Source organism: Manduca sexta, chromosome 18 (genome assembly GCF_014839805.1).
Source record: "Manduca sexta isolate Smith_Timp_Sample1 chromosome 18, JHU_Msex_v1.0, whole genome shotgun sequence".
NCBI classification, from domain to species: domain Eukaryota; kingdom Metazoa; phylum Arthropoda; class Insecta; order Lepidoptera; family Sphingidae; genus Manduca; species Manduca sexta.
Window position 1 is genome coordinate 13,570,226 of NC_051132.1, and position 22,805 is coordinate 13,593,030.

General features: G+C 38.0%; 2 protein-coding genes and 1 long non-coding RNA gene across 8 annotated transcripts in view; 2 read left to right on the forward strand and 1 right to left on the reverse strand.

Annotated features, from left to right (window-relative positions):
* The window catches only part of LOC115444517 (adenosylhomocysteinase-like 1), a 33,292-nt gene extending 23,660 nt beyond the window's left edge, over window positions 1-9,632 (reverse strand). The window contains exon 1 of one of the 3 annotated variants that reach the window (XM_037439963.1): window positions 9,101-9,632. In XM_037439963.1, the coding sequence (XP_037295860.1) occupies window positions 9,101-9,341 (241 nt within the window). In that variant the 5' untranslated portion in view covers window positions 9,342-9,632. Of the gene's footprint in view, window positions 1-1,667; window positions 2,226-9,100 lie in introns of those variants that run through there. The other 2 variants (XM_037439965.1, XM_037439964.1) reach the window with 2 other exon arrangements.
* On the forward strand, window positions 2,533-8,731 carry LOC115453438. Its single transcript, XR_005112526.1, has 3 exons — window positions 2,533-2,617; window positions 2,743-2,831; window positions 4,429-8,731. It is a non-coding gene; the product is annotated as an uncharacterized LOC115453438 (long non-coding RNA).
* A 498-nt stretch (window positions 9,633-10,130) lies between the features above and the next one.
* LOC115453434 lies at window positions 10,131-22,022 on the forward strand. 4 transcript variants are annotated; one of them, XM_030182122.2, is made up of 8 exons: window positions 10,131-10,240; window positions 12,362-12,504; window positions 14,041-14,222; window positions 14,433-14,536; window positions 14,735-14,886; window positions 14,969-15,043; window positions 15,375-15,490; window positions 15,592-22,022. In XM_030182122.2, exons 2-8 carry the CDS (start codon window positions 12,372-12,374, stop codon window positions 16,726-16,728), a joined length of 1,899 nt encoding a protein of 632 aa, XP_030037982.1. In that variant the 5' UTR covers window positions 10,131-10,240; window positions 12,362-12,371; the 3' UTR covers window positions 16,729-22,022. The 4 variants fall into 4 exon arrangements, with proteins under 4 accessions (XP_030037982.1, XP_030037983.1, XP_037295766.1 ...); XM_030182123.2 differs by having other exon boundaries at window positions 10,132-10,240; window positions 14,059-14,222; XM_037439869.1 differs by lacking the exon at window positions 10,131-10,240 and adding an exon at window positions 10,375-10,871.
* The last annotated feature ends 783 nt before the right edge of the window (window positions 22,023-22,805 follow it).

The window sequence follows — 22,805 nt, forward strand, 5'->3', positions numbered from 1 at the left end:
ATCTTTTGTCATATGTGTTTACATAAATGTATATTGGATTTTTAGGAATTTATGTGACCATAGATATTTCCAGAAAGTGAGTAGGTTACGAGTTACTTTATTTTGAAAATATAACAATGTATACATATTGGTACCCATGATTGTATCCATGAAATTATTTTTTAGCTTTTAGTACATTTATCTGCAATATAAAACCGTTTAACTAAAAATTTTTTTTTTACTTTTTTTTTAATATAGATGGCAGCACTTTGTAGGACTTTCTATGCCAGTGTTTGTCGGAATCGCGCGGAAGATATGGGCAAAGGGAACCCGAGCATTTTCGGCTTCACGTTAACCGACTTTTTATAGTTGTCACTTTTTACGTCCATTAAACGTCATAATTTATTATGCTACCAAGTTGCGGTGTTTGTAAATTGTCATATTCATTTTATTTTTTGATAGTTTTGTGATATGAAGTAACCAGCGCTTTGTTTATTTAGAAACTACAAGTAAATGTGTATTATAATGGAATTAACTACCTGTGATCAGTTTAATGTCTACCTTTATGTAGGTATATTATTAGTCTGTAATTTCACATATTAGTATTTAGATGGTTAAATATTAAAAATAGATCTGAAAGTTTTTGATTTTAGACACAAAATGTGTGTTAGAAGAAAATAAGTACTTACTTATTATATTTTACTGAATTTAAAACGATACAGGCAAAAGTTAACGAATAACCTTTCTTTATTGTTTGATTTCTTTGATAATTATATACGTTTATCATGAAAGTATCTTTAAACTGTTGGTCTGTTTGACGATCGTGATACCTATTTCTATATGGGGTAATTACATTTAAAGTTTTATTTTGAAAAAAAAAGAACTGATATTTATTTGGAGGTAGTGTGGTTATAATTTTAATACTTACTTTTGTTGCTTTTATAACAAATTAATTGGTAAGTACTTATATTTGTGATTAATGGAAGGAGAATTATCTACATTTATTGTTCGATTTTATAAATGTTTCAATTATTTACGCATAATAGGTAATTTAGTAGGTATGTCAATGTTAGACGATTTCGAAGCAAGACTAATGCGTTGTCTTAGTTTTTGTTTTCCCATAAATTGCTCCCGATATCTTAACTGACGCCAAATATTTCACACCGGGTTACCTTTTGAAACATTTCACCCTTCGCCACTGAGAGAGAGTCATTATTGTGTGATTCAACGCCTACCCTAAAGTGGTTACACACGAGCCGGGCACGACTAGTGCTCTCGCGCCTCCACGACCTTACTCCTGCCCATGATATAAAGGACGGTGGCCCTGTCGCCATGCTGCCTACTAATGCCGGGCTATTCACGTATGTTTCTTAAGTCGAAAAATTCACTTGTGATTGCATTTTGTGGATCGAAATCTGATTCTCAATTATTTAATTAAAAATTAAAATATTTTATGGCTTTAAAGCGACATTTGCATTTACTTCTCTGTTGTGAAACATCCAAATGATAATTAAACATTATGTAGCATTTTTGTATGTTATAATGCTACAAAATCTACCAAACTTTACGTTACACTTAAAATATGTCACCGCGAATAAATTATAATGAAACACAAACTACTGCATTAAATCAATACACAAGTGCAATAGACCGGTACTAGAGTAAAAACCGCCAAAATCGATATTCACATTCACATCACTAATTCACACGCACACTGAAGTAATATTTTTTAAAAATCGAATTCTAAATTTAAATTCCCACTTCATAAGCGCTACGCGCGTTGTGTTCGATTGGTGGACGCCTGAAGTGTGACACTCGGTTGATTTACACCAATGACAAGTTGGTATGGCACAGGCTTTTTTGCACAATACTTATTTTTCTCTGCATATTTAATATATACACGCCAATCTCGTAAATTATTTAATATATATTTTATGAATCGAATGTATTACAGTCCGCAGTACCTATTGACTCACTTAGGAGCTCCATAAATATTAGCATTTTTTGCCGTGATATGTTTGAAATGGATATTTATTAACTCCAGTCATATTACGTGCTCCCACAAAAACATATTACAAGTAAATTCTGTAAAATTGGTTCAGCCGTCTCGAAGATTGACCTAAGCAATCAGACCAAGGGAAAAATATAAAGGTTGCTTATATCTTATTATTTCATTACATAGAATTAATCACAGGATCTTAAGAAAGGCAGCGATTTGTATATTATATTATACAGATACTCTAATTGTATAAGTTTATATGTGGCGGTTTATTGTTTATTGTAGTATATGTATACTGAATTTACATTTACAGTTTGACATACTTGAATAAAACTTATTAACTTACTTACTAATATATTTATGTCTATATAAAAAAAAATCCGGAATAGCTTTATAAAAACATATATTTAGGCAGAAATTGTACAAATATTTAACGGTGTATTATGTCTGTCCAATCAAGATAACACAAGCGGAATTTGCTGGCACATGATCTCAGAGGTCACATTTCTTTCAAGTTTTAAAATGGCGTTAAATAAATATGCGTAACGTCAAGCCTCGCGGTAAAAAAAAACAGTGCCATGGTTTTCTTAACTTATATCAATCTCATGATGTAATAGGAAACAAGTTTTATACCTTATGGTAGATATATAGATTATAATACGTACAATATCGGAAAACTCGAATAATTTTAAGATCAAAAAATATAATAATAATTGTTGCCAGATCTGAAAATATTACAGTGCAGTACTTTATCTATTTCACAGGTAACGTATGCTGCAATTAACCTATGAAACGGTTCATTCTTAGTGATGAATTGTAATTCTAAAACAACGAAGCAACTACAATACACAGGGTAAGTACAGTTGATTATCTCACTGCGTTAACTCAGATCTTAGTATGCAGCACGTTGAAGATAAACCAAACTGACAACTACTTAGTACTAAGTTTTGTATAACTTGGTGATTCTGTAAAACTTCTAGGGACCTATTCTCTCTATTAGACATTGTGTGAAATTCCCTGTCTTTACGCCTCTGCATTAATATAAGAAGATAGAGTCGCAACATAGTATAGGATGGTCATTGATTACGGTATTCTATTAATGTGCCTGAATAATTATTATAGCAAAAGGCTGTAGAAAGGTTACTTAATGATAATAAGTAAGTAATCACCACTGCTCAAAACAATATATCCTTATTTAACATTATACTTAGACTGTAAAGGCCGTTTTGGACGAGAAGAAACAGAACAACAAAGAAATTCCAATTGGCACCTTAAGAGTCATTGAATACTTTAGCAAACGAAGCATCAAACGGTTGACAGCGTTGAGTGGCGCCCACACTTTGGTTACATTGAAGTAGAGCTCGATTGCTGTTTGAACAGTTATGGTACAATACATCACATATAAGTTGTAAATCGTATTTACATTTCCTTCTTCAATCCAGAAAGCAGTTAGCAAACTTACTTGACCTATGCACCTCCTGTCACTTTACGATGTTTTGATGCCGGAAACTTCTGCCTCGCCGCTCGACACATGACTAACTTCAGACCAATTGAATTTCGCGTGGAGAACCTCACTAACTAATGTCCACTATCAACTAAAGTTTATAAATTGCCGATGTGTTAACTAAGACTAATGAAATAATACACATATTGCGAGTTTGAATATAGAATAAATTTACGTGACATATTTTATTTTATATTAACTCATTGAATTATCAATTTATAATAGACGACCGACCGATCATTTTGTTGCACCAGCCTTAAAATTTATAATCTTAATTATATTGACCGAGATCTATGCCAAAATATGAAATGAAAATATTATGTTTGTAAATGTAGGCGTATGCACGCTGTACACTGTTTCATAGTTTTTAGAATTTTTTTAGTATTGTTTTTTTTCGTTAATTTTTAGTTATTGTTAAATACTTTTATGTGGATTCTCTCCGCACTTTTACGGTGATGTGCGTGTATTAGCTTATATAATTAATCAGACTTTGTATAAAAAAGTCTTATTCAAAAAATATATATTTAATAACAATATTATAAAAGAATGGACAATTGATGACAAAAATAAAGCCCGGAGTTTCTTTCTGCCTTTCTTCTTCGGGCAGTCATCGCTTAGGTAGTTAGTGAAAGGCTGGTAGGTTAGCTAGGTTAGGGCTTTTATTGTCCTCACCGGTGAGGATCGCGACGCGTTTCTCCCTTATTGCTTATTTAAAAATACATATATAGATCATTTTATTTCTTCTTCCCTGCCAGCCCGAGCTGGCTTCTTTGTTTACTAAGTATATTTTTCATTTATTTTATTTTCAATATAAATTGTCTTTGTTTATATAAGCTACTTTAATTAAGTAATAATTAAATATTCTCATGTACCTTGACTTGTCATAAGTGCAACTATGTTCGCCCACGTGATGAATAAAGCATTTTTTTTTTATTTTTTTTTTTAGAAGTCGACACTCCTGAATAAGATGACTGCCAGAAGAGAATACTTGGCAACGGAGTATTTTTTATTTTAAAATAATATAGACCAGCAGTTAAGTAAACTTTATCTAAGTTATTTTGGATACTTGACATGAGTAGTAATAAAACTTAGACGTAATACACTTGGAACGAATCCGGATAATGCGATATCTCACTAATAGCACACGTCCTACTTTCTCTCGAGGCTGGTCTGTGTCTGGTAAACTTTTAGGAATCTAAACACTCATTTAACTCTGCCGCGCAAAATTATTTAAATTCAAGATTAGTCATGTATATTAAATTAATATAATTACTAATGGTAGTGGTATCTTCGTGAACTTAATGACGCTTTCCAAGGACAAGCGAGCGATAGGCAGTAAAGAATCCAGACTCCAGAGGCTGCAGTTTATTCTCGCGTTGAAATACGTTGCACAGAAACAAAATACCGCATTCAGAAAAGTATGTCATCGCCGATACAGTAGCATGTATAGATAGATACACTAAACTAGAAAAATAGCTGTTTCCTCTATGTTGTCGTAGTGCTGCAACAGCTTACTTGAACCACTTTGAAAACACAGCCCACACTACTGCGGTCACATAGCGGTGAGAGACGGCTTGAAACTCTTCAGCGTGTATTCACAAGTCATGCTGATGTCTAGTTATATTGATAATCTAATTAATCAAGACAACGTCATCTGTATAGCTCTGCTCTGTGATTACAATTGATATTAAGCATGCAAGGACCTCAATTGTCACGTCATTATCTAGTAATTGATTTAAAAAGTGAAAGTTTTGTAAGGGTTTGAAGGGCAAACAATAAAATTTCAATGGTATTTTTAAAATTCAGCAGATACTTATTTGCGATTTGAATATAGGCTCAATACGGCTTTCCTCTCTTCCAATATTATATTGGGAGAGCAATAAGCACAACTACTAGGAGATGCGCTAATCACGTATCCGCAGACGCCGCTAGACATATTGATGTGAAGTTATGTGATGCAAGAGCCGCAGTTGTGTTAAATCATAACACATTTAATGAATAAACTTTCGTAATTGCGCTCGTCGTCGAGAGGCGTCGTATGCATCGCACACCTGTACAGCGGCCTCGTTCGTGGAGTCAAGAAAACACAAAAATCCATAAAGCTAACGGAGAATACGTCAACCTTCCTCCCGCAGCGCCCCAGACCGCTAACAGGTGGCAAAACACTGCAGCGCAGATATATCAAGTTTACACTTACAATAGCAATATCTGCAATCTTATCTTTTACCAACATAACTCTCACCACTTAAAATATACATACAACCCCTAGGAGCATGAATAAAAAACCCCCACTAAGCTACATAACGTAAACTTTACCAACACAGCTGCACGCGCTTCACACATTTAACTTTCACATAAATACAAAGTTTTCACTTAAAACACACAAATGAAAAAAATAAAGAAAAACCAAAATATAAAAGTTAGAGAAGCTGATTCCGCACTGATGTAGCGCGCCGCAGTGGCCGCTGCATGCCACTGATTGGTCAGCGAGGCAGCTCCCGCCAGCGCCAGCCGCCAGCCGCCTCCGACACAACTAGTTGCAATTATGAATACGGGAACTGTTCCCGCGCGACTGCTCGCGAGATTAATCACTCTACACGTCGGGTAGGCGCCACTTCTTCAATTAGCGGGAGGGTAAAAATGGTACAAAACTATGAGTTTTGAATAAATGAAAAAAACATAAGTAAGCCTACACCTGTAGCCATGAAGACGTGAGTAGAGATATAACAATGAGCCACAATTCAACAAACTTATTTCCCTCATGATATTAATCCTATAATAAATCACGAGAATATTTTCATATCCGTACAAATTTTCATCTCGAGCAACGAATATATATTTCGAATCAAGAGTCAGAACAGCCATCCCGACGTTTATTACCAAGTATTCAGCAGTAAAAGCGTTCTAACTACACATTGAAGTTCACATAATTCCAACTGCTCCCTATCGTTGGTTAATACGGCTTAGTGTAAGTAGTCTCGCCGAGCTTCATCGCTCGACTCATAATCCGCGCTGTCGGTTCTGGCTTACAAAAGTCGCAGAGGCAGAAGACAGGAGGATGAGTAGGATCTTATGTCTACATAATCTAAGGAATATATCGCGTTCAATAAGGTGTGAATAATGTTCCAAACTTTGGTATAGTCGTCAATTTGTTTGTCAAAATATGTGAAAACATAAGAACTCGTTACAATTATATCGTATTTTTCGATATCCTGAAAGTACAGCTCGTCCAGATGACGTGTTAGACGCGCGTTAGCAAAAGACGGCGCTTAGAGAACTCGCATTTGGTATGTTTTCGATCGGTGTTCACATGCTATACGCCACGTTTTGATAACGCGCGTCTAGCGGTTGTCATCTGACCGGGATCTAAGGCCTACCCTCGTGACACATCCCTAAATAACGGGTAAAGCATCACACGAGTTAAGCCGGCTAAATCGCGCGACCAGCTCTGAGCTAGCGATTAACAGCTTCATTAAAATCTAGAGCTCCGTGACACACATTCGGCCGGTCGAGTGGCTGCGAATGTTGCAAAACGCGACGTCACGTGACAACCCCTTCCCTAACTAATCGTTACAATATACACAATTATAATAATCTTAAGGTTACTGCGTTTGTCTGAGAGAAATCGAAAATAGCGATAACGCACTATTGCACTTGTAAATAATTTTCAGGTTGTTTTTATCTCTTGTTATTAGTTTTTAATCCTACTAAACATTTTATTACATTGTTATTGGCATCATCCCGTCCTAGTGCCAGGATCGGCTTTCTCGTTCTAATGCTACTATTTGGACCGATGTTGAGCATCGTGAGTAGTGAGATCACTAATGATCTTGTTTTCTGCTAAATTCGCTTTGCGCGTTTTAGACCGTACGCGGGAACGTCGGTGCCCGGCACAGAACGTTTTTATAATACGTATTAAATTATCTCAGGCACTTGTTACTAGATCCTTACAAGAAATTTTAATTGTGAAAGACGTGACGATAAGTTTGACGATAAAGCCCAACGCACACTAGTTACGGTTCGAATTCGCTTGTCAGGAATACTAGCGTGTTATGAGACGCGCTTACGTCTTGATTTCTTGGTATAGGACACGTTAAGAAATCAATAATTAAGCAAAAAATATTTTTCTAATATAACTTACACAATCATATAAGCGTTTTCGGTGTAATTTTCTTGTAAACTTATATTAGAATTGAAATAAATAAAACAAAATGCCGGCAGAATGAGTTTATTGTAGATACCCTAGAGGAGATAACGTTTTCTAAGAATAATATCTAACTTGAAACTTCACAGGCAGTCCAACATGATATAATGATTTTGAAATTGCATTTTAAGCCATACATGTCAAGGATGCAGTTACAACCATTCATATGATAAATTATTATAATTTCCATTATCTTGTTACAAAGCATGAAGCAATACCTAATTAATAATAGAACATTCTAGCCAGATTTATCACTATTTGTGAGTAGGTGAATACCTGCTTCTATTGTCATAAAAATATATTAACATGTAGTAGTAGTAAACATTTTAAGTATTAAATATTTTGTTTGGAAAAAAAAGGGAAATTGTTTTCATAATTATATTCTTAAGTTGAGAACTATTTTAATTGGCTATTTAATGTGTAACACAACATCAAATACTGCTAAAGAATTTATCCATACCATTTTACCATATCCATAGAGGGAAAAAGTGAAATGTACCCAAAGAATATGCTTTCATTTATTAACCTTATGTTCAAATTTGATTATAATTAATAAGTAGATACATATATATTTACCTATTTAATAAATTTTATTTTATGAAAATCACTGTATCAATTTTATTGAACCACCTAAAATGCCCTATGTTTTCTATCAGTAAGCTTTTTACTCTAAAACTAATGTGTTAGAATCACATATTAATATATGAACTTTAATTCCAACAATATTTATACATTATCAGTATCACTGAAAATAATAGTGTGGAAAATAGCAGAATCCATATGTTTAACATAGAATTGGTTCATTGCACAGTCAAATTGACAGATAGTTCAGCTGACAACCACTAATGCATACTGAGAGAGTACTAGTCACTACTCATGTCTCAGTCTGGTTCCATAGAATATGACACAGTACTGATCCACAATCACCTGCGTTTAAATCCTCTTTTGCTGGGTGCTGTATTAACGCTAATCAACATTTTGCCATCTGAACATTCCTTGAAATTTCTAAAAAGAAATATACCTCCCTACAGTGCACACATTAATATTGATTGCCGTCTACAAAAACTTCTTTAAAAATATAGCTTTCATTGAATGTGTCATTTTGAGGGAAAAAAATCATATGTGGGTAAGTTTGTCATCATTGAGGGCACCGGTCGGATGGTTTTGGTAGTACATAATATAAATATATTTTTTTATACTAATAAATATGTTAGGATATAAATTTTTATAATTGTTTATATAACTTCTAAAAGCCATAATTGTATTAATTTATTATATTTTCCATGAGTACTTGTTACCTACCAATATTTTTTCTATTCAAAATATTATTATTGTAGATATGTAATTTTTATAAGTATTATTGTACGATGCATAAAGCGAATCTTACGTAAATAAATAGTATATAGGTACTGACCGGTATAGGAGGTAGAGCTGTAGGAGTCGGCGGAGGAGGCGGACAGCGACCTGCTGCGGTAGCGCGCGGACTTCTTCAGCGCGCCGGACTTGCCGCGCGGCCCCTCGAACTTGGCCGCGCCAGCCTCGCTGTTGCCGCCGCGCACCTGCCCCGGGTCCGTCACGGGACTGTCGCTCGCCACATTCGCATTCGCCACACTTTCTTTCCTGTTCTGATTTGACTCCCCATGCCCGTCCGACATGCTGACTTCGGTCTTAATCTTTAATAATTAACGACCAACAAATAAAATAATATGGATTAATAATAAAATTAAATTAAATAGCCGGACTTGTGTTTATTTTAAATTAACACCGCAACACTACACTGCGCGTAAAAAATAATATTTTGTAAATATTATGTTATTGGTTCATCGTCTTTATATCCATAAATGATGATTTAATTAAATAATTCTGCTGAAAAACACCATTTAATTATCCGCCCGAACTGAATATCAATCCCCTTGCCCTTCACCCCTGAAACTGAAATGTCATTTTTTCGATCGGCTTTTCGCTAGTGCTTGCAAGCGATAATTTTCGAAACGGTATCTTAAAAGTACGGTAAATAAATAAACGATTATGGGATAGTATTATCACATTAGTAAAACGATTTTTTTTTACGTTCAAGAGCCCTCTATACTGTATTGGATTCTTCTTTATTACATGTGCTACATACCTATATAATTTTATATTCTGATTGATGTTCCTCAGCGATAATTTTATTGGCAATATAAATCATTATATTATGAATACTGTTCAGGAAAAAATAGTGTTAATTAAAATCCAGGATGAGTCCCAAGGGAGACTTGTAACATTAGATAAAATCTATTTTACATATTACCATCTTAGGATTTTATTTAGTATAATCTCAAATAAAATTATTTTACATAATTACTATTATTACAAAATATATTATTTTTAACAAACGTATGCATCGTAAAAGAAAATAATCGGTAAAGTACGCTGGGTAATCGATTACTATAACGTACTTTTTGTCTGTACACAATCACTAGACCAATATGGAAGTGAAACGTATTGACAAGTGGTGCACGACTAAACAATTTAGCAAATAAATAACTCTAAAATTCTTCAAACATTACATTTGGTGAGTACCAATATACACAATTCTGTTAAACATGTGGCTTATATCTGCCCTTTTATAAATGGAATAAATTTACATTCAAGTGATCAAAAAGAACCTCTTTGCGTTTCATCGATGCATTTACCGGTAGACGAGGATATTATTTTAACTTTTTCAAGTCTATAAATATTTAAATTTGCTTTCGAGAACATCATTAATAAATCATGAAAGCACCACTAGGATGTTTTCATTTATGGCTTTTCACAAAACGTGTATGATAAATAAAACGGTTTGTCGTTGTGTCAGTAACGCTATGTGCGTCGAATGTTTGTTTTTGTCAAAAATATTGTGTTCTACATGGTTACTGTTGTGTAAATGTTTGTCTCAACGGGATATCATGTATTTGCGCGTCACATTGTGTACATTGAGTGATAAATACGTACATTATTTACGTGTGACAAGCCCTGTCAAGGCTGAGCGGCTACTACGTGTTTTCGAATGAAAATCTCGTGACTGAAAAGTGTGTGTTTCCCGCGATATTGTCTGTACCCATGTGCCTATACTTGTACTATGTTCAAACCCATGTCTTTGTGTAAACACATTACTGTGGGAAGACTAGAAATCTTAATTAACTTGTAATGGAAAATTGTAACAGGTCAGGCATGTTGACATTTAAAACGAACCATCATCAATTTATCTGTTTGATGGTGGCTATAAACAACTATGTTTATTTACTCTTCTTCTTACATTTTTTATGTTTCATAAAAATAATACAAGAGATATAACTGTTAACTTGAAAGTGGTGCAGCAAACACATGAAAGTGTTGGAAGCACTGACCTCCTTGTTTATAAAGCTTATGGACAAGATTAATAACAAATTGTTTTACTGCTCATTACGTTTTAAAACCCAAGACAATAAGTAAGACACATTCGCTAGTTAAAATGCTGTGTAAAAGCACTTCTGCTGCAGGTTCATTATCAACTAAAGATATAGTAATTTTTATCAAACATCACATACTGATTGGTTATCATAAGTTAATAATTCCCATATTGAGCTCAAATCAAGTTAAAATACACTAGAAGCGCACATGCACCAATAAATATTATAACATAACCATTAGATGCATAAGGTCACTGCTATGTCCAAACTATAGAGGTGAAAAGATTCACTTTAGTATATTTTTCATTCCAACATAATTAGGAGACCGGCACAACATATTGGCTACTAACATGCATCATAAACAACACATATGTTGTAAATGTACATTGTTACTGCCCGAGCACACCACTACTAAAGCAACACGCCAGTAATATTACATGGTGTATAATTTAAAATGAATCATTGGTTATTAAAGATGCGTAGAAAGCAGGAAAACACATTTGACACACATTCAGGTTCTGAGAGAACACTTGTCACCTATGAGTCATGCATTGACCTTAAAAATTCATAACACTTCCAAATGTGATTTTACCACTATATAGCATATTTTATTAAATATATTGATGCTCCCACACTTTAGGTCATAAATCATAAAGTTTTATACTGCATGGGACCTATGATTTGTAAAGTTATATCGCAAAGTTATTTTGTTATTATAATTAACAAAAGAATGCACCAATCACAATATAATTAGAACACAATATTACTATGTATATTATATTTTCTTTTTAAGGTACACAAGTTGAATAATATTTGTTAAAACTTTATATTATACCATGTTATTCATGGATGTCCTACAATTCGAGAGTCATATTCTGTATCAAGTCCTGCTTGTAACTGGTGAAGGCCACTGAGCTCTCATGAGCAGTCAAGAAGCTCATAATATGCAAATGAGATATTGCGGTAATTAAATACAAGCACTCTATTGGATAAAAATTGCACAACATAATATAAACACAGAACTTAACCTTTTATTTATATTGAGCATGCTTAAATGAGCATAAAAACAACACAATGAACTCTAAAACAGTATAATATACAATATTAAGACTAAAGAACATTGAGATAGATATCATAGTTGCATGCATTTGAATTACGCGGACGGCGGAACTAGTCATAGTTGAAGACTTGTTGAGGCGTCAAAAAATGAACATGCTATGGTTGTTTCCCGTTTGTTGGGTACAATGTTGTGTTGTGTGTTGCAGGTGCGTGAGAATGTCGACGCAAGGCCGCGGTCGTGGCTACACGGGGCGGCACCACCTGCGCGAGCCGCGGCCCGGCGACCCCGACCTGGCCGAGGAGCTGGAGGCGGCGCGCACGCTCGCCGAGCTCAGCCCGCGCTCCACAGGTACGGGACATCACACGCCGCACACCGCACCACACACATCCTCGCGAACGCGAGCTTTACAGATGAATACATTCCATATGACCTTTTAAATACGATTTATTCTAGGGTACCTACTAAAGTAAGGCATTGTCGCCAATATCCTCAAAGGAGTAGTTTGAATTGTAAATGTCGTATTTAATCCTTTCATTGATTCACACGAATATCTACATAATGTAATTGAAATAGGGTTTAATATTATGTTGAACAATCACCTATAAGTTACAGCAGGAATTAATGTACGCGACTAGCAACCGTTACCGGTCAGCACGAGCACGTGATCTCGTCGCCATAGCGATTAGCGACGGAGTCGTGACCGTTTCCTTAGACGGCGGGTGATTCGTTTGCGAGCCTTATGCGGCGACTACAGCGAGCGCCTAATATGAGCGGGCAATCGTAATGATATAACTACACTTACAAAGGTTTCTTGTTGCCAAATCCGAGTTGTCCGACTACCGGGTAAAGAGCTCTAATTTTTCGTGTGTAGGAATTTGGGATGACTCCTCACGCCGCTTGCATACAGGTTAGTGTCGTCAGAGCCTCGTCTGTTAGGGCGTAAGCTAAGTATAGGTGAGATAGTCCTGCTTTCGAAAGATATTGGTAAGATTTCATACACTACTTATAGAAAACAATATTATACTTTCTCCATTATTTTATCAAAGGGCAAAGAGCCTATACTGAAACGGATATAACGACTATCAGCTGCTAAACGAAGCTTCGGCCACCGAGATATTGCGTCTCCCAACAGTCGCCAGAATTATGCCGGACTGCTTTGTTGAATGCACACTGATTACTTACGGAACGCGATTCGTGGGAACAAAATCACTTTGGGGGGTTTATGTGTACTGAGTACCGTGGCGGCTAACCAGCTAGTGACAAATATAAATACTTATAAATGCTTTGTACGTCTCTTCCCACAGCAACTTATGATAAAACTCTTGTATGTTCTATACAAAGTTATTTGCACTTAAATGAACAAATGTAAGTGAATTGGCCGTGAAAATGTTAACGTCAATATTGACCTGTCTTGTGAAAAATGCGCCCTGTTTAAAGTAACAATTAGTGAATAAGGAAGTCAAGTGCACGGGTCGGCGCGACGCGGGGGCCAGTGACGTCACCGGCGCTACGTCACCTCGCCTCGGCACCTGATCACCGGAGCGTGCGTAGGACTGCCATAGGTTTCCTCTAATTTGAGCTATTTTGCAAAGCATTTGAGGGGAAATCTTTCAATGGAGTTGCAGTATTTTTATGTAGTTTATTGACATGTCCAAATTAATATTTAATATCTCAGGGTGACATGTAGAATGGCTTTCAGTACTTTTTAATTTCATGCGATATTATATTAGTAAATTTTGCTGTTCTTAACAGTATGCATCGGATTTTCTGCGCATATTGCGTGCTCGGTCGCTGTACTCGTGTCTGTATGCCTCTAAATCAGCCCGTCGCGGCGGGTCGTGTGATGGTGTAGTCGCATGTAGTGTGTAAATGTAAAGGAAGCAGTGTCGCGTGTTGTTGCAGAGCCGGCGCGCGAGTACAATGAGCCGCGGGACTCGGAGCCGCGCGATGAACCCGAGAGGGGTGACAGAAGTGACAGAGGTGACAGGGGTGACCTCGCCTCCGACGACGCTGTGCTCGCCGACCTGCTCACCATTGACGAACAGTATGCGCCGCTGCTCGCGCTGGTAACATGCTTTACAGTTCTTACTATTTTATTCTGTTTGTCTTTATGTTAAGTTGACGCACCTCGAAAGGCTCGCCACTAGCGTGTTATAGAACGGGTACAATCCAGTGAACCGTCGACACACGAGTGGCTCCTTGTAGTTATAATAGCATCAGTATAATGAGTGTGCGTACGCATGTCTGAATAACACTATGTATAATTTTCGTTATAGTTGGAGCAGTTCTCGCCGGGTGAGGACGGCATACAGTTCAACAGAAAGTTGCGCCACTTCGAGACCACCGTCACCAACATGTGCCCCGACGAGACCAGGCTGCAGTGAGTACAATACATTCTAATTAGCCGTAAATTCTTGGAGTTCTCTAGTCGAGGCATCCTCGTAACATACTGGAACTCCGAACATTGTGTCAAGAATCTGCTAAAAAGTTTTGTACTTATATTATTTTACTAGAAGATGAACTATGTGTAGTAACTGAAATGTGTGTAGTATAAAATGTCGCGTGCGTGGTGTTGCAGACAGGCGTTCGCGACGTTCCGCGCGGCGGCGCTGGCGCACGCGGGCACGGCGCGGCGCCTGGCGGCCGTGGGCGCGAGCTTCACGCGCCAGCAGCGCCAGCAGCTGCTGCGCGCCGCGCTGCTCAACGTCGTCATGCAGGGCACCTTCTCCAGTACGTCCCACCGCCTCGCCACACACCGCACCTGCCTCACCATAACGCTCATTCACCTACTTCCTTGTGTGTACATTTTCAGAACTGGACGTGTTGGAGCGCGCCAACCCACAACACCTGATCAACGCAGCGAACCTCATGGGCGACTACTTCGCAGGTATAAAAAGTTACAATGTCAGTCGCTCGTAAAACATGCCTGCTCGCTCGCGCGATGCCACGCATATACCGTGATTGTGACTACCTTATTTGTAAGCGACATATCATCTTTGTTCTCTGGTGGTAGGATATATTTTATATCCGCCTGGATAGCGTCCAACGTACACGAGGTATTAAAACCGACCGTTGTAGCCCACGTAAAGTGTGTTGCATTCCAGGGTTAGTCTCTGTGTATCCGATTCCAACAGTCCAGCATAATTGTGTCGACTGCCAAGGGGTAATGATCTCTCGAAATTCGGTTAATAGAGATTCATTCACTTTCACACTTTCAGAGGCGCGTCTGTGTAACGGCAACAAGGTGCACATCCTGGCGAGTCCGCTGCTACAGTACATGAAGGCGCTGCTCGCCAGCGACGACATCCGCGCACACCGCAGCCTCGCCACACAGGTACTGTCCCAGCGCATAGCCAGCCATAGTACTCAATGTTAAGTGTACAAACAACACTATTTTACTGGACATTCTTTATTTAATTTTTTTATTTTTTGCAGTTAATGCAAAACGGAAGAGAGCTGCTCCTGGTGCTGGCACAGGAGCTGGACGAGCTGTCGATCTCGATCCGTCTGCGGCTACTGTCGCCGCCGCCGGTGAGTGTGGTGTGGCTGCTGCTGTCCGCCGACCTGTGCCTCAACAAGTTTCTACCGCTTCCCAACACGCTGCAGCAGTTCTACGCGGCGCATCTCGAGCTCACCACGGACGAGAACTACAGCGAGGTCAGCTACGGCTCCTGGAAGAAGCCCGACGAACACAAAGACGACAGCGACAAAATAGGACAAAACATATCACAGATCAGCCTCAATCATAGTGATGACACCAAACCGAAGTTAAGGCCCATCCTGGGTGCAGGAGCTGGTCTCCTGAGACAGGAACAGTCTCTCTCAGCCACACAAGACAACTACGACACATGGGCCACCCGGAACAGCCTGAGCAAGAGATACGACCTGAACTCGTGGAGGCAGGCGGATGAAGAGAAGAAGGAAGAATCAGAGCCAGTGTTCAACCCTAATGTGTTGCCACCAAATTACCAAGTAGTACCGAACTACCCACCCCCCGGTCAGTACAACTATCAAGAGAACCTCGCCAACTACCTGCAGCAGGGCGACGGCACTTACATACAGAACCAGTACAACAACGTGAACTACAGTCAGCAGGGTGACGCCTTCTACCAGGACAGGAACGTAAACGAGCGCGTGGTGTCGCAGGACAGGACGGGCGACAGGACGCAGGTGGCGGCCGCGCCCTTCCTGTCCGACAGGAACTCCGAACGCACCGCCCTGCCCGCCGCCGACCGCGCCGCCATCGACCGCGTCAACAACGAGCTGCAGAAGAACAGCGCCAGGAGACCCGTCGAGAACTGGCGGAAAGAGAAATCAGATCTCAAAGACGATCCTAATCGGAACAGGCAGCGGAACTGGACGCGACAGAAATCCAAAGACAACGTGAACGAAGACGAGGATAAGGACAGGAAGAGCAGAGACGCGCGACCGACCCGTCTGACGCGGAGGAACAGCGGCGACAGCCTCGAGTCCAGCGGGAAGACGCCGCAGCGCAGGAACGTCACGGACGTGCCGCGGAACCACAAGTACTGGGACCACGACGACCGCTGCGACAAGGACTACAACAGTTAGTTAGTGCCGAGTGGGTGGCGCTGATGCGGACGGTTCTATAGATGTAATTTGACGGTTTCAAAAACCTTAGCTTAAAAATGGAGATTATTTTCGTTATATGTCAATAAAATGTGCCCCATTGAAGTTTTCAATGTTTGTGATGAAATTATATTGTTCTTTGTGATCATTGAGCCTAGATCCAATTTTACAATTGTCGAGTAGCGTCAGTGAGAGTGGCAGTCTATCCGCAAATTCTGCGTCTCCTAGACAAGATCTCAACAGGAGCCCAAACACTTCGCCACCTTTTCACCAATTAAATGCCACAGGAATAATAAGTATGTGTGTGCTGTAGTGGCAAATGTAACTCTTAATGTAGGCACGGTTCAGAGTTTTACTTAAAATGTTACAACTCGTGCATTGTAGATGATGAACATACATTATGCATTTAAAACTAGCATGAATTATATTTTAAATAAAATTATTTATATTTGCACTAAATATTGTTTTAGAACCTACCAAAATAAATAAATTTTACTAGCCAATCTGTTGAGCGTCAATATTTTATAATTACTGGAACATCTAAAAGCAAGTGACACTATAAATAATCTCCATTTTTTCTATATAAATTGTCGAGTGGGGTATGTAGCACTCCCTCGTGTGCGGACATGTTGTAGCGCCAGCTGTCGACGGCGACAAACATTTGGACTAAGAGAATTGTGCTAGCCCAATAGTGTAGGATAATTAGTAGTACGGATTCTGGTGGAGTCCTCTGGGAACGTGGCGTGGGGCTGGAAGTCTTGTAGGTAAAAGTATCCTGTTTTATTTATTAATCTCAATGTACGGTTGTGTCGCCTGTTTGGTAAATACTCGAAGTTATATTAGTTTTCACCCCATGTTAATGTAACGACATTCTGTGCATTTGTTAAGGCTGATAACAATCGACATTATATTTCATCTGCACTTCACTGCGATGATATAAGCACCGTTTGGTCCGGTTCGTGTCTCGACGACTCCCCGACACGCTGCGCTCTCAGAATGACGCCGAGATAAGTTAGACAAATTGTAATAGACTTGATTTAATTTGTTTAAAACAATCTCAATAATTAATATTGACTAAATGGCTCATGTGCACGATGATTAGTTTTAAGTTCTTGGGGATTACTTTGAAATATTCCCAATGCGTTACCTTGCGGGCAGGTATCTCACAATATCGGTTTGAACTGCGCACACGCAGGCTCACGTTTGGGTTTTGGGTATATACACCAAATAGTGATACCACATACTGGGCCCCTTTTTAAGTTAAAGAGCAACAGTAACGTCGGTGCCCAATATGAGAGACATTAGCTCTCACAACCAATCGGAAACAATTTTCGGATCATACAATCATATTTTTCCTCTGCGAGGAAACAAACCATTATAACTGGTTTTCCCACTCAGGGTTGGCATCTTAAAACGTATTAGGCTTGCTCACGCACTGCCGAGTAAACACACTTTTATTTTGATGTGGAGGGTTGGGGTTTTGGGTCAAATGCCCCTGACCTACTTTATCTCAGCCATCGAGTTGGTGGGTCGGTCGGCAATGACGTTGGATCCTCAACACGTTCGCTGGGCCGCCATTTTAATTTGGTGATTTTACAAAATGCTGTGCAATATTGCGTGCCTTCGACATAGCATCTTCATATATTTGTATCGTGTACATGACCTAATAAACACTTTGAATGCGTGGGCCGAAGCGGTCAATGTTAAGGCCTTATCATCCGCGCCCACCTCATAATTATCGTCAGAGAATATATCAATAAGAAAAGTTTATATTACAAATATTAAATATACCATCACCCCACCATGAATGATATCTAAATATAAAATACCTCAAATATCGATACTACTTAAAATATCAAGACTCGAAAGCCTCAGTATCGATTCGTTTTGGTATCGATACTATCATTCGACACTAAAGTGAGCATTTTGGAAATGAGAATAATGATAAAATATACAGAGATATTATATTGAATATTTATCTTTTTTTGCTGAGAGTTATTTGAACGGAGATGTGTGGGTGGGTCGGTTCAGTGTTGCTGTTCGTCTGATCGCCACCTCACATTTAATAGACTATGAAAATCGAATGCAATGTAATGTATTTTTGATAATTAGTGTTAAAGACTAGTGGCGAGGCAAAGTGGTCATTTTGTAAACATTGTACGTGGATACATTTTAAGTACCAAAAAATAAGGGCCGATGCCGAACGCGCTAAAGAGTTTGCATAAAATAACATCATTGAGTTGTGTGTGCACGATGTACGTGAAATGGACCTGATTACAGATTATTTGACGACATTCGAAACATTATCTACGGATGTCCGCGTCAAACGCGATGCTATCGGAATGTCGCGTCTATTACCAAATACTACACTTTTTGCGATATTTTTACTTTTAACTAATTCAATGTTTTATGCTAACGACAAATACTGGGTACTCATATTTTGGTAATTAAAATTCAAAGGTTTATCTTAAGATAAGATTATCTTAAGATTTGTACTTGGACGAGAATAAATTATAATAATTATGTGATATTGAATGTGTTAAGGCTATGGTGTACACGTAAATATTAATGTTAGGCGAAATATTATTTAGTGGGAAATTTTTATTGGCTTAGTGAAATTATGTTATATTTTACTTGTCAGGAAGAAATTGTAAAAACGTTTATGAGCATGTTCCCCACTCTGGGTACGCGGGAATCCATGCGCACTCTGGTGACAACACTAGGAAAAACAACGTTCCTTGAGCAAGAAGTTTAATAATAAAACTAAATAAAATCTTATTCTGAAATACAAGACGCGAGGAGGCGCCATAAACCATTGCATTGTTTCTCCTGGTGACGCCGGCTGCAGCGGCCTGGCTCGACCCGCGGCTCACAATACGGCTCAGTCTTTATTTAGTAATTAAATCCTTGAATTAGTCACCGCCGGTGACTTGTGAAGTTAGATAGATTGATTGTGTACGGTGAGGGGGAAATAGCCTTACTGCTATTCGTAACATTATGGTGCGCGACACGTTCCGATCCCCGAGTATCGTGCAATGTTAAACTCTCCTCCCACATGACAATGTGCTATCACCATAATGGAATATATACTCGCAGCTTTATTTTTGAGATTTCTTTCACTCAACTGAAGCGAGGGTCCCATACAGGGCTGTCCAGATAAATACTTAACGATCAAGTAATATATGTTGAAGATATTGTGTCTGATGTGTAGCTGCTTATCGAATACGCGGAGAGTAGGAGCGTGTCGCAAGCGTTGGATCTCATCGCGTCTGCGCGGCGCGCGTGCTCGTGACCCACTTGTTCAGTTGAAGGACGGACGCTCATATAGCGACGTTTAACTATTTATCTATCGTTTAATGTAATTATATTAGAGCAGTAGACACCCTCGGTCATTGTCATCTCGCCAAACATGTTAATGATTCCTTTCTTTAACTGAACAAGCAGTAATAAAATATTTTTATCTTTGACATTTGGTAACTAAATAAAAATTTTATATTTTCATAATTAGCATTGTAATATATTAATGTAATTTGTAGTCTGATGTAAAATATAGTGAAATGTAGGGAACTGTAAAGTGACCACTTTGTAACATTCATCGCTAGACATTCTGTGCATCCATTACCGCGGACAGGTATTTCAATTGAAATAATGAGATTTCCGTTTGTTTTCTCACATCCTCTCTAGCAGAATGGTATAAAATTACGAAAACAAACATTGCGAGAGTGAGAAGGCTGTCCCTGGGTAATTATATCATACCGATACATTGAATGTTCAAGGCTATGACAAAAATTCTCAAAATACTGACATTGAATTCAGAATAATAATATTACTAGTTTTATAATATTATCTTCTGTCTGTTTTTGACGTGTAATAAATCCAACATTTTGGGAATTAAACGTCATACCTTAATCTCATTTAGTTCACCGAAAGACTGCTCCAAACAACATACTGTAATGGGCCCAGGAATAAAGCGTGGATGTCTCAGTCCAATGTTTGGGACCTCCTGCGGCCGGCCTGCGGGATGTGTCATCGGGTCCGTATTCACAAACGTTACTTAGCTAAATACGGACAAATGCTGTTATAATAATTCTGTTTCTTATTACACGATGCGATTGGCTTGTATGGAAATACAACTACATAACTTGGGTTGAAACTATGCGTTTGAACGCAGTCATAGTAATATTTGTGAATACGGGTGTCGGACATGGTCTCACGTTACTGCTTTTTTTCGTACAAACTAATAGATTGCTCAAATTTTAGTTAAATATCATCACATGACAATGACTTCAGCGTCGCAGAACATCCGCCTGTCTTCATACAATATGTCGGTATTCAAAACTCCATGTAGCATACCGACTATAATATAATTTTAGGACCTTTATAGGTTGTTTTAAGGGTCTCCGGGTTTAGATTGGGCGCAAACAAGGGAGGTAGGGCTGCCGGTGCAATTCTATCAAAGCGTTAAATCGTTCACCCTTTACCTATTTAGACAAATGTGGGCCTCCGCCCCCTGAGCTGATGTCACTCCCGCGTCCGAGCCAGGCTCCCGAAAGCAAAGCGAGTGACCCGCAACTACTGGCATTACAGTTCTCTCTAGTGACTCGTACCGCGCAAACACTGTGCTGAGAGAGAATCTAATAGAACCATTGTGCACTGTCATAATAATGTATTCTTTGATGAAGTCGCGTGCAATCGCTAATGTAATGTTAATTTAACGTTAAAAAATATTTTTCATCTACTTTAGTATAGTTTAGGGTATAGATATAATTTTTACATTAGAATTATAATGGAAAGGAACAAAATTGATGATTATGTGTGTTTTATGTGAATTCAGTTGTAAAGGGTTGGGTGCAGCTGCGCGCGAGGACGGCACGGCGTCGCTATACAAAACCACTTCTACGTTATGCCTTCTTCCTTGGTTCTCATGATAAGGGTTCCTAATAAATTGTTTTCAGTTAAGAAATGACCACGGGCCGACGTGCGGCATGTTTTTTTCAATACATTTATCCCTATGTTCTGGAATGCTAAAGCTATAACTGAGGATAGACACCGAGAGCCAATTAATTCTCTACGTTAAAGTTTGTTATATACCTAATGCTAAATATGATTGTTTCCAAGCAATACTTAACGTTGGCGTCAGCTGTACATTAAGTTGTGTTGGAAGCAGGTTGACGCTCGGCAGTAGTCGCGTGCAGTTTCATCTAAACCCGTCCGGACTCAGAACCTATGTGTACCTGTATAAATATGCACAATTAATAAATACACTTTAACTAAGAGTACTTTGTTTTAATTATAATCACGCTATCTTACCGATATTGACAATGAACGTTCTGCCTAACAATGCACAATATCGCCATAGGGTCTACGACCAAGCATCCGTATATCTTACTAAGTTGCGAGGCCCGATGAGTGTGAAATTAAATAAAGCGATTTTTTTGGTAAATAATGATTTTTTTTATTATATTTAAAAAAAAACTATATTTTTTTATTATAACTAAATTAAATGAATTTTAGGAACATCTAAAATTCCCGCCAAAGCACTTAAAATAACTCACCTATGTCGCGCCGTATCGTAACCATTATTAATTAATTCGTAATGTATCATTGTCAACGTTTGGTAGGTTCGTTTAGTATAGTTATTGTTTTTATTTAAAATCGTTAAAATAATCATATTTTTCAAAATAAAAATATATAACAAGTTAAACTCATCGTTAAATCCTTATATATCTTCACGGGGTTACAAACATATATATATTTTTTTTATTTGCGGCCATATTTCTTTGACATGATCATTGGCTAGGCTACTACGATAACTGTACAATAATAAGGATAAAAATATTTAGATTGTTATTTTTAATAACTGAATATATATACATTCATTCCAAAAACAAATAGATGATGTAAATCTATTGAATTAGAGTAAAATAAAATTTCGGGATGAATAATGTTGCAAACTGTTTTATTTTCTATTATCGGTTATAAATATTCCGTTAATACAACCCTTTTTATGCAATTGCATAAGAAAGGACGAAAAAAAATTTATATCCGATTGTAAATTT